The sequence below is a fragment of the Polypterus senegalus genome, chromosome 4, assembly GCF_016835505.1.
Source record: "Polypterus senegalus isolate Bchr_013 chromosome 4, ASM1683550v1, whole genome shotgun sequence".
Lineage (NCBI taxonomy): Eukaryota > Metazoa > Chordata > Cladistia > Polypteriformes > Polypteridae > Polypterus > Polypterus senegalus.
The window spans coordinates 66,628,082-66,641,521 of record NC_053157.1 but is presented as its reverse complement, the minus strand read 5'-3'; the positions used below and the strand labels follow the sequence as shown (position 1 = coordinate 66,641,521).

Sequence of the window (13,440 nt, the reverse complement as noted above, 5' to 3'; positions counted from 1 at the left end):
CACTTTAAAAGCTGTATACTATTTATAGAATGCTCCTTAATCATTTTCATTCAAAAGATAGTTATCTATCAGGAAAAGACATCCGGTTTATGACTTGCGTAGTAGTTAATGAATCTAACAATTGAACTAAATAGGTACGGTATGTATTCTTTGCACAGTTTATATAGTTTTATAAGTAGTATATAAAAATTGAACAACCTTGTGTTTTAAGAAATATTATAGGATGAGCAATTTTGAAATTTGGCTATGCTAATGTAGTCATATAAAGTGAGATGTATACACAGATTATAGTTTTAAACCTTGCCCTTGTTTGTTTATATATATATATATATATATATATATATATATATATATATATATATATATATATATATATATATATATATATAAACTATATATATATTGTAAATGGCACTATATAGCGCCTGACCCGATACAGATTGGACACGGGAGGCACGTGTAAAATAAAAGGACTTTTATTTCTCTTCAGCTGGGGGGCACGTCTTCCCCGTAATCCCCCCAGCCACAACACAGTCCCAAGCACCAGTAACCACCAGTGCAGCACAATCACAAACACTCTTCTCGTTATTGGCACCACCACCACTCCTCCCTCACAACCTTGTCTTCCTCCACCCGACTCTGGCCGATGAGTGGTGGTCACTGGCTCCTTTTATAGGTCACCTGGAAGTGCTCCAGGTGTTTGATTACCAAGATCCGGCGGCACTTCCAAGTGTGATGGAGCTGTTGCCCACATGGGCTCAGGAGTCCCAAACACAGCACCCCCTGGCGGTACCTGCGGGACCCAATAGGGCTGCTCCCAACTCCAATTCCCAGGGAGCCCTGTGGGAAACTGAGGTACTTCACCAGGCCAGGGGGGCGGCCATCTAGCGTCCGGGGGAGGTATTGCACTGTCCAGGGCTGCTCCCCCTGAATACAGTGTGCAGGTTTGTCCCGACTGGGCATGGACGCCAGGCGCCTGTCACAATATATATATATATATATATATATATATATATATATATATATATATATATATATATATATATATATATATATATATATATATATATATATATATATATACACATATACACATATACACACACACAACTTAAAGGAGTCAGATGATCTTCTGCTAACATCTTGGTGCCATGTATTTTAGGACAGAGGTGTTAAGTCCCTATCCTAGTGGCTCAGAGCTGTTTTGGCAGTGTTTACTCAAAATATTATGTACAAGGATATATTTTTGGCGTAAATATTTTATTTAATTCAATAAGGAGTTATGTGAACATTCAAGTATATATAGTGTACGCATTTTAGAATACAAGTTGCATGTATACATAGACACATGTAAGCATATTCATTTTCTTATGCTTCTTTTATACTTACAACTGTAAGCGCTGTGCACCAGTCCAGTATTACAGCCTTCTTTAATGTAAATTGTTACATTATAATTATACCCCGCTGCCTGCGCTTGGGAAAGCAGATCATAACCTGGTTCTGCTTCGGCCTCACTACAAACCAAGAGTGAGGGAGTTACCTACAACCATACGCTCATTCAGGAAGTGGTCCCCTGAGGCAGAGTAGGCTCTGAGAGACTGCTTTCGAACAACAGACTGGGAAATCTGCAGGGATCATATAGTGAGAACATTGAGGAGGTTGTTGACTGCACTACTGACTACATCAACTTCTGTATGGACATTGTAGTTCCAGTAAGAAACAGTACGATGCTATGCTAACAACAAACCATGGATTACAAGTGACATAAAGGGCCTTTTGAGCAAGAAAAAAATGGCTTTTAAAGGCGGTGATCAGTATGAGCTGAAGCGTGTGCAGAAGGAACTCCGAGTCCAGCTCAGGGCGGCAAAGGAGCATTACAGGAGTAAGCTGGAGCAGAAATTGCAGAATAACAGCATGAAGGAAGTGTGGGATGGGATGAAGATCATCACTGGTAACAGCTCGAGAGAGATGCGGAGAGAGCAAATCTGATGAACAACTTCTTTAAAAGGTTTGACCACCCTAACCCACTCTCACCTCAGAGTACTGCACCCTCCAACCCATCCATCTGCTGATACCAGCATAGGAGAGAGTTTCCCCCTCCCACAATTACTGCAGCCCAGGTAAGCAGAGAGCTGAGGAGACTTTGTGCCAGCAAAGCAATGGGTCCAGATGGAGTATCGTCATGACTGCTGAAGGCCTGTACATTGGAGCTAGGGAGTCCTCTACAGCGTATCTTCAACCTGAGCCTGGAACAAAGGAGAGTCCTGAGGCTTTGGAAAACATCTTGCATCACCCCAGTCCCAAAGGTATCACATCCTGGTGAGCTGAATGACTTCAGGCCTGCTGCCCTGACATCACCTGTGATGAAGAACATGGAGCGGCTTCTGCTTCACCACCTTAGGCCACAGGTCCGCCATGCCCTCGAGCCTCTGCAGTTTGCATACCAGAAGAAGGTGGGAGCAGAGGATGCCATCATCTATATGCTACACCGATCCCTCTTACACTTGGACAGAGGCAGTGGTGCAGTAGGAATTATGTTTCTGGACTTCTCTAGTGCCTTCAACACTATCCAACCTCTGCTCCTCAGGGACAAGCTAATAGAGATGGGAGTAGATTTATACCTGGTGGCATAGGCTGTAGACTGTCTTACAGAGAGACCTCAGTATGTGTGGCTCGGGAACTGCAGGTCTGACATTGTGGTCACCAGCACAGGAGCGCCGCAGGGGACTGTACTTTCTCCGGTCCTTTTCAGCCTATATACATCAGACTTCCAATCCAACTCTGAGTCCTGCCACGTGCAAATGTTCGCTGACAACACTGCTATCGTGGGCTGCATCAGGAGTGGGCAGGAGGAGGAGTGTAGGAACCTAATCAAGGACTTTGTTAAATGCTGCGACTCAAACCACCTACAACTGAACACCAGCAAAACCAAGCAGCTGGTGGTGGATTTTAGGAGGCCCAGGCCTTTCATGGACCCCATGATCATCAGAGGTGACTGTGTGCAGAGGGTGCAGATCTATAAATACCTGGGAGTGCAACTGTATGATAAATTGGACTGGACTGATAATACTGATGCTCTGTGCAAGAAAGGACAGAGCCGACTATACTTTCTTATCTGGCGTCCTTCAACATTTGCAAAAAAATGCTGCAGATGTTCTATCAGACGGTTGTGGCAAGCTCCCTCTTCTATTGAAGGGACGGAGCTGGACAGTTTGACATCTGTGGCAGAGCGACCGGCGCTGAGCAGGCTCCTGTCAATCATGGAGAATCCAATGCATCTACTGAACAGTATCATTACCAGACAGAGGAGCAGCTTCAGCAACAGATTGCTGTCACTGTCCTGCTCCACTGACAGACTGAGGAGTTCGTTCCTCCCCAAACCATGCGACTCTTCAGTTCCACCCTGGGGGGTAAATGTTAGCATTATACAAAGTTACTGTCTGTTACACCTGCATTTTTATCACTCTTTAATTTAATATTGTTTTTTTTTATAAGTATGCTGCGGGAGTATGTGAATTTCCCCTTGGGGATTAATAAAGTATCTATCTATCCATCCATCCATCCATCCAAAAAAATTAACATATTCACACTGTTCAGTTTACCTATTTCTTTTGTATAAAGATTTGCATTTATTTCAGATAATTGCATTATCTGTAACCATAGTAAGGTATTTTTGGTTTCCACTAAAGTTTCCATTGTCATTTTCTTTTCTCCTGCTCCATTTTTTAACTGAAATTTGATCTATCACTCCAATTCATAAATAGGTCATTCGTATTCTATAAATTATCTCTGCTATTTCATGTACTTTCATGATGATTGTGTTGTCCATTCCATGAGAAAAACAAAATTGGTTTTAAAATGCAGGTGTTAAATTCTACTAGTACTTTAAATATTCATTTCATGCAATGTATAATGGCATATTCTTTGCATGTTTTTAGTCATTAGTGATTATTTTAATGTTACTTGTTCAAGGAAAACATACAACTAATTACAGTTTCGTTTTATCATGTACTCATGTCATTAACTTGAACTTACATATTCAAAGAAACTGAGATACAGTTATGAAACATAGTGCCCGAGTATTTTATTGGTGAACTACAATTTTAGTTGTGCTATCTCTAAAAATACATGGTTTCCTCTTACATCTCTCTCTCCTGTGCTTGTCATTTAAAGTTGAAAATGGGAGAAGCAGCTCAAACCCCAATATATTCTTAATATTCTCAAAGTCTGACCCTAACTCTTAACAAAAAGCATGGCAAAGCAGACACTCACAGGAAACAGGTGGCATTTGAAGTGAAGTGAAAGAAATGCTTGATTTTAAGGGAACATTTGGATGAACACTGATTTCTCTTTATTGTACCCTCTTACTACCGCTTTCAAATATTATACTTTTTTGCGGGTTTTAGCTTTTGTTGTAGTTATTTTTCAGCCTACAATTTTATAGTGAAATACTATTATTAAACATACCTAATGCTAACAAAAGGTTGATGGATATTTTTTCATTACCGCAAAACCTACTAATTTGCCTTTGCATTGTGAATCTTTTTGAACTTAGGACTACAGTTATAGCTATTTGTCAGTATCTTTTTTCAGTAATTTTTTAAAGTAAAAAATCCAGCAGTTTTTCTAACAGTTACAGGTCAAAAGTAGCATTGTAAACGTGAAAGCAAAAAAAAAGACTGAGTTAAGCAGAATTACTGTACTTCAGACAGTCTGCACCAGTGGTGTGTTTTTAGGCTGTCACTTTAAACATTGTTTTAATGAACCTAGCTTGTGTGCTGCCCATTATTTAAAGGACTGCAAATTGTGTATATTTTATTGTGCAAATGTTTCAACATAGGATGTTTTCTGTTTTGACAAAAGGTTAGAAAATAATGGCAGCACATTTTTAGTTACTCTATTTAAAACTAACAGTATGTACTTTTTTCTCTCACACAGTAAAATTATTTAGTTTAAATGATCAAATTGTCAAGTAACAAATTGCAAGCATATTTCTCTCTAATCTTAATTTCTGTAGGTATTGGGTCACTCATTAATAATTTATTTTTGAGATTGCCCACCTAATATTCATAACACATCATCACATGATACATAGTTGATTCTTGAATTGCTCATAATTTCATATTTTTATGTTTTGAATTGAGTGTATATAAAGGTCAGGAGCAAGATTGAAATACAGTAGTAACAGATAAGGAATCTAAGCATTTCTCATAGAAAAATATATGAGGTAATTCAAAGTGGAAAATAAAAGTAATTTACTGTATATACTTTATATATGAAAGCAAAAAGAGTATAATTTAGATTTTTAAAAATTGTTTTTATAAATAAACAAGTTTTGATTATGAAATGTAATACAATTTTAATTACATTTTCATGATGGCTGACAGAGACATCACACTTTTAAATTCACCTGGATGATGGTGTGTGTTTCTAATAGTGAAATAACATATTTCAGTTACCATTTAATTTTAATAATTTTCATTGTGCTTTGATATAAAGGTTATAAACAGCTGTGCAACATACTGAAACCTGGAATAGTCACCTGCAATCTTTATGGGATACACTGTTTTGCAGAAGACCCCATCACAGTTACACCATGGATAGTTATGGAAGGCAGGAAGAAAATGTATTTTTGGGGTGTAAATTGCAATATTTTGGGCTAAAAGTTGAGGGTTGACATTAAATGTAATGAATATGGGAAATTTAAGGAAAAAAAATTAGCTTTTGTTGTACACTCTATTGTTCATGGTATCCAGAATATTTTATTATTTTTTTTATATTTTATGGGTGCTCATTACTTTGTATTGTAATTTTATAGTGTTTAAGTAGTCACACTGAAGTACTACATTCTTTTAATCTTAGTTTCTTTGTGATTTTGTATATTCTCAGGATGTGTATAATTATATATTTATCTATGCATATCATTTTGATGGAAACGTTTTAATTGCAAATATGTTGTATATTGTTACAAGGTATTAGTTTGGTATTTTTTTTAACAGTTGAAATTATGGACAGATAGTAATTTCAAAAAGCAGTGTACTATAGATGAATATTGTAGACATCTGTATGAAACTTACAAAGTCATAATAGCTGTGTATGCATGGAAATCATGTAAATGCAAAGCAAAACCATGTTTAAGTCATGAACCTGTTTATTTTACCAGAATTAAGAAATTACATTAGTAAACTGTAATTAGTCACGTTTTAAACTTATAGTGTTGTTTGTTATCACCCATTAGGTATTCTACTACATGTAGAAATTTTGAAAAATCGAACTTGACCATATGTTGTTAATATTTAAATGTGCAATTTAACAGTTTTAATAACATTACATCATAAGATGAAATGAGAAATATATATATATATATTTTTTTTTTCATTTTTAAATATTTTGTGGTAATGATTCACAGGAAATCTTCCCAGTGATGATCAGTCTGTTAGTGGTGGCTTCTTTGATATTCTTAAAGGAGGCACTGAAAGGATCCTTAGTAACATCAAGGATACATCATCAAAAGTCATTCAGTCAGTTGCAAAGTAAGTTTTTATATAACATAATTTTTCTTGCTATTGCTGTTAGAGAGATGAATTAAACATCAGTGATTGCATTTTCATGATCTTAAGACAGACAAGCACAGACTAATCTAGGTCAGGAATAAAGATGTGTTTAGTGTGTTGACCTGCAGTACAGCAGAAATGTGTAAATCTTCACAAGGTTGTAAGAGAAGACAGATATATTTTTATTTTATATATTCAGCCATTTTTATTTCTCATATACATGTTTTTGGTAAATGCATTGTATTTTCTAAAGTTTACTCAACAAAGTTGATAAAGCTATAGAAGTTCATTATTTTGTGCATATGATTTTATGAACAGATAAATTAATAAATTCAGTAAGAGTAAAATAAAATATTGCTGAATTAGCCATATCAAAAATTTAGTAGGATTTTGTCATGTATAAAACAGTTTATTAATTTCTTGGGTCAATAGCAGCCATCCATATATAGAGTGAATGTTATTCTAAATAAATGTTTATGTTTTGAAAATAAACAATCTTTGACCTAAAACTCTAAATTTGTTTATCTATAAAAAGAATCCAGGCTAGTGAGCATCAGTGCTCAACTGCTATATTGTCAGCCGACAAGGGTCTGCAAATCCAAAGAGAAAGATGAAAACCATTGTATTCATTCCACTTTTGGAATGCCTTCCTTTAAAAAAAAATATTTCATCGGTCACGTGCCACTAGCAAGGAGACAAATGCCAGCAACTATTAACCAAAATCTAAATGGCTCACAAAAATGTGTTGTTGAATTCAAAAAGTATCACTTAACCTATTAATACCTCTTATGAGCAGTGAAATACAACATTTCTATGCAATGACCATCCATTCATTATGTACTAAATATATAATCATGTATTTTGTACCTTTATTTTTGTCAGTATTTCTCCAGCATATTTTTAAAGTTTTCAGTGTTTGATTGATGCAAGTAATGTTTAGTGACATTTAATTTATTACTTCCCAACATGTCATGATTTTTTGCCATCTTTCTTTTTGTTTCTTCCTTCTTCATTTTTTTTTTCTTTTTGCATCAAATCATGATAAATATCTACTGCTGATAGCAGCCCCAGGTAAATATTTATGAAGAAATTTGTGTGCACTAATATATCCACACCACAGCTAATGGGCTTGATCCTATTACAATAATGAGTTTGTTGATGTGTGTGTGCATTAGTTCCTAATCTGTTTTTTTATTGAATTTATTAAAAGCATAACATTCCATACAAACAAATCAAATTTAACAAGACTAAATTCAATTCAACCCCCACCCAAGAGAAACAGAGGAAGGCCAACAGCCAGAATAAAACTTTTAAGAGTAGAAAAGAGGGAAGAGAATCCTTTTCCACAATATAAATGCTTATTCTAAAATATTATTAATTAGATCCTGCCACGTTTTAAAAAGGTTTGAACAGATCCACAAAGTGGGAATTAGATTTTTTCCAATTTTAAATAGTATGTAACATCAGTTACCCACTTATTTAAATGATGTGGGTTAGGATTCTTCCAGTTGAGCAAGATAAGTTTATGTGTTAGTAGTGTAGTAAAGAGAGTTACAGTTTGTTCTTCTCCTCTTTAATTTTATCTGGCAATACACCAAACACAGCTATTAATGGGTTAGGAGTGATTGTGACACCAAGGCTGTCTGATAGGCATTTAAAAAGTTTGGTCCACAATGATGTTAATCTGGTGCATGCCCAGAACATATGGCCCAATGAGGCTAGAGCTCGATTGCAATGTTTGCAGGTATGATTTTGCCCTGGAAACAATTTAAGACTGTTTTAAATGAGATAGGTATTCTGGATAAAATTGTATGCTTTGTGCATATGAGACTAGAGTGACTTCTATGCTTGGCTGCCTTTCACTCCTTTTCTGAAATGTTGAGTAAGGGATTCTCCTAATCTGTTCTACAAGGAGCAAAATATAATACTGTATTACAAATGAGTAAATGAAAAGCACTAAACTGTATCAAATACATGTTACAATATATAATAACGCATATAATTTTGTTGGTATTTTAGAAAACATAATGAAATATTTTAAAGTAGAGTTATATTTAATATTTTTATTATGGTTTAAAGTAAAAAATATTTAGAAATATTTAATATTTTAAAACTATACTTCTCAGTACCTATTAATGACCATGTACACTAAATGCCTTCAACTTCCTGCTTAATCTACTAAAATAAAAATTAATTATAATATAATAACATTTCATCTGTAGGTACAATGAATGTCATGTTAAAATCATTCACAGAATACACCAGGATTTATCCCACTTATGTAGTGTTGTTGGAAATCCTTTGATTAATAATGTCTCTTTTAGCATTTTGCTGTACTATCTGGCCATCCATTTTTGGACCTGTTTTTTCCAAAAAGCATGGCATATAGAACATTGTAAAACATATCATTTAAGTTACTTAATAAAGCATAAAGCATCTCTTCTTTGTTTTCAAATGCTGTTTTGGCTTTGGAATGACAAGAGAAAATAAACGATACTGCTCTGATTTTTTGTTTTCACCGTAAATGTGAGAAATGCAGCTGCTTGTGTGAAATTTTGGAATACAGTCCCACAAATTGGTCTTTTTATATGAATTTTGCTGTCAAGATAGTACAGAGCTCCCTGCAACAATAACAAGAATCAAGCAGCTACAGAAAATGGATGGACAGATGTAATGTTTATTGTATAGTACAGAGCCTAATGTTGGCATCCCAAAAGAATTGTTGTAGCTTTGCTTATTAGTCAAACCCTGCAGAGTTTTACAGTTGTTAATGCAGTGACACTGGGATTTTCAGTATATGGTTGTAACACATTTAAGTAGTATTTCATATAATAAAATCTCTAACCTTTTTTTAAATCTTGACATTTCTTATTTATTTTGCGTACCCGCGGGACATGTACATTTTGGAGAAATGTGTGGACTATGGAACCTTCGGGAGCTCTTTGTCACTTACAAGCTTTCACTTGCAAGGATACTAAAAGACCAGCTATTCTCAAAATGTTAATTTTACAGTATATACAAGTACTTTTTTCTTGCAGTTTTTCCAATTTTAAATTTTTTCTAATAATGTTTAAAATAATATGCCCGTTATAAATGAGGCAAGGTTTTGTGCAGCCAATTATCACTAGGTGATGCCAGTAAGCCAAGTCATCATTCCTATATCGGTGAAATCAGTGCTGGTTTGGCAGCCAGTAGTTCACCACTAGACATATTATAAATGAATGTGGCACCATTAAGCACAAAATTTTACTGATACGTTTAAAATACCACTGTTAAAGTACTTGTGAGAAATACACACAGAACATTTCCAGTAGGTGATACTAGTGATGCAGCTGATGCAATCAAAACATTACCACTAGGTGGAGCAACATTAAGCTGCCTACGTCATGTAAATAAGCATTGAAGCTGCGGTTAGTAAATTACAGTGTCTTAAATTTTAAATCATAATCTCTACTATAAAGCATAAAATATAAGTTTGACTGTGTTACAAGATTTTGCAGGGCTGGGAATTTTCAGTGTGCATTACCACAAAGCATGAAAGTCAAGTACTCTTTTCTATAGTAGCATGTCTGTGTGCAACACAACAAAGCATGAAAGAAAAAAAAAACCAAGTACTTGAGTGATTTTTGCACTGGTTGCATTTTATAGAAACATTACCTACATGCATTAGCACATGTGTGTAGGTTTCACAGAAGGGCTAGTAGGTGCAGGTATCTTTGTCTGTAGTGCACATTTGCTTATTTGGGACTGACTTTTCAGAGTAATATGATGTTTATTTTTTCTCAGTGTGAAAAATGAATTCTTCAGTATTCATTTTAAAGGCATTACAGCCAATGTCTTTAAAACTTAAGTTACACGAAAGTAAAACATTTCAGTGTCTTGTGTTCAAGATGTTTATGGCAGATCACAATGATAATGGCAATGTATTGTGAACCCCTAGTCCATGTCCCAAAATCAACAAAATTATAAACATTATATTAATAAAGTAGTTATATGATAAAAGTATTATTTACCTAAGTAATAATATCTTGCACCTACCACAATCCTTGTGAGATCTTTATAAACATTACTGGCTAACACTATTGGGATGTACAATAATTATGTCTGGTTACCCATGTACCAGTTGTATGAAAAGAGATTTGTGACAAATTCAAAAATGAGTCATATTAATTTTCCTCCAACCTGTTTTTCCCCCACTTTAGTTATGCTAAAGGTGATTTAGATCTGTCCTACATTACTTCAAGAATAGCAGGTATGGCAAACTTCAGTTTGTATGATAAAATGTATGTCTTTTTTATATTTTGCAAATTATGTTTAAAACCTGACCTGTTCTCTGTTCATCTCTGTATACAACATTTCTGGAACTAATAAAGTAGTTTCTCATTATTTTTGAGTTGGATACAGGAAATAGTCAGGTTTTAAAAATAGTGTAAACAGAAAAGCTGCTAAGATTTCAGAAAATTAAACAGACCTAGTGTATATCATGGTCATAGTGTGTTGTTAGGATAGTTGGCCTATGACACATTAAACTTGAAACCCCACGCAATCTTTTTCTCAACTGCAGCAGTGGAGGTTTGGCTTTTGGCCCTGCTCTGTGCACTTCATTTTTAAAACATATGCAAAAGTTGTGATAAGCCAAGATTTTCTCCAGAATTACCTCTGCCAAACACACAACTGTCTCTCTTTCTGTAGCATTTATCAGCTGTAGTGAACAAACATTTCCTACAAAAGCATGCATTAGCTTTGAGTAGTGAGAAAAGCGCTACATAAATGTAAAGAATTATTATTGATAAAGTAGATTTAACCAAATTCTTTTGACTATATGGCTTTTTACATATGTGAGGACACAATTAAAAAGTAAGGGGAAGTGCATTGAAGGCTGATAACGTATCGGGACAGTTACATTTTTTTTTTTTTATCTGCTCCACAAGATTTTCATACAGGAGACTGTTAAAATGTGAAATATGCTGCTAATTTAGTTATTCATTTTAAGATTTAAAATTTATAGTGAGATGTTTCTTATCTATACCAACCAATTTCTGAACCATTAATACAAGGTTGTTTTTTTGTGCTTAGTGTTTTCAGTTATTATACAAAGCTGGCACTTTTGGTAACCTATTATTCTTGTAGGATAGTTTATTTATCATATACAGTAGACAGGATGATTTATGTGCCATTCTTAAATCTAGAATATAGGATGTCATGTGATTAAGGAGTATTTATATTGTCAACACTGCCTAAGGATGGGACAAGCAGAAACATGCTTAGTAAACTAGCTTTTAGAATGAAACCTGATTAAATGTTCTAGACATAATATTAAATTACAAGAACTAGTTAAGAGGAATGCAACAGAGAACAGTGTAATTTATCTAGGTGAAATGAACTTTTTTTTATAAGCTGGGGTTATCATAAGTAAGTTAAGGTTGTATGTAAATGGTAAGTTATGATAATGTGTTTAGTAATTGGTAATGATTGCTTTAGAAGTATGGTATACACTGTTTTCCTTTACAGAAATGCCATTTACTGATTCAAATTAACAAGGAAATATTTGCATAGGATGGTATCAGTGATAGAAACCAAATGTTAAAACAACAGTGAAATTTTGTATGACTTTTTAGGTAATAAACTACCTATAAATAACATGTGTGGGTGTGTTACACATGTAGATTCAAAGTAAATTATTAATAGAGCTTTCAATTTCTTTCTTAGTAATGTCCTTTCCAGCAGAAGGTGTAGAGTCTGCTATTAAAAATAACATTGAGGATGTGAGACTGTTCTTGGATTCTCGGCATGCTGGGCAATATGCTGTCTACAATCTGTCTCAGCGTGCTTACAGATACACCAAGTTTCATAATAGGGTAAGTTGAAATGTTTTAATAGCTGACAAAATGAAAACCTAAGACAAGTTCTTACTTCAATGAAGTCCATTTTGCATTTAAAATGGTCTGTGAACTGTTTCAGTTGGTTTTTTAGAAATATTCTCTTTACAGTCTTAATGATAATTAAAGTCACTGAAAATGCAAGCATATTTAGTTTGATTTCTAGACATCTGAGTATTGAATCTGCATAGAAAATGGAACTCTGAAATAGCTTGGATAACTTGTTTGTTCTAATAGATTAAATTTCAAGTAATTTACTGTCCCTTACCATCTTTTTTGAATGGAACTTTGCTGCCTGCTCCTTTTGTCATCTCTTTAGGTTTAAATAATTGTTTTCTTGTCGGTTATATTATATAGGTAAACTTCAACTTTATCATTTCTGCTCTTCACCATGCCCCGCCCCCTTTTTTTTTTAGGTTTCTGAATGTGGTTGGCAAGCAAGAAGAGCTCCCACATTGCAAAACCTGTACAGCATTTGCAAAAATATGCACCAGTGGCTCAAACAAGATCAGAAAAACATTTGTATTGTTCACTGTCTTGTGAGTGTGGTTTCCTTATATGTCATTGCATTGTTGTGTCGCCCCAAACAAAAATGTTTTATTAGATATTTTGAAAATAATTATTTATAGTTTATAATTTTTAATATGAAAAAAGTTAAGCTAATTTGCCTGTTTAGTGAGATCTTAACCTCCCATCTTAATCATAACCTCTTTTACGTGTGATTCATTGTTTTGGGTGAGGAACATGATTGTAGAAAGTCTATGTGGCAAGCCACATTTCTAACATTTCATGTGGCATTGATTATACACTCACCTAAAGGATTATTAGGAACACCTGCTCAATTTCTCATTAATGCAATTATCTAATCAACCAATCACATGGCAGTTGCTTCAATGTATTTAGGGGTGTGGTCCTGGTCAAGACAATCTCCTGAACTCCAAACTGAATGTCAGAATGGGAAAGAAAGGTGATTTAAGCAATTTTGAGTGTGGCATGGTTGTTGGTGC

General features: G+C 34.6%; 1 protein-coding gene across 1 annotated transcript in view; it reads left to right on the top strand.

Moving 5' to 3' along the window:
- The window catches only part of gak (cyclin G associated kinase), a 137,176-nt gene that overhangs the window by 65,991 nt on the left and 57,745 nt on the right, over positions 1–13,440 (top strand). Inside the window, exons 11-14 of the mRNA XM_039750796.1 lie at positions 6,410–6,533; positions 10,757–10,806; positions 12,264–12,412; positions 12,850–12,972. Of these exons, the coding sequence (XP_039606730.1) occupies positions 6,410–6,533; positions 10,757–10,806; positions 12,264–12,412; positions 12,850–12,972 (446 nt within the window). The remainder of the gene's footprint in view (positions 1–6,409; positions 6,534–10,756; positions 10,807–12,263; positions 12,413–12,849; positions 12,973–13,440) is intronic.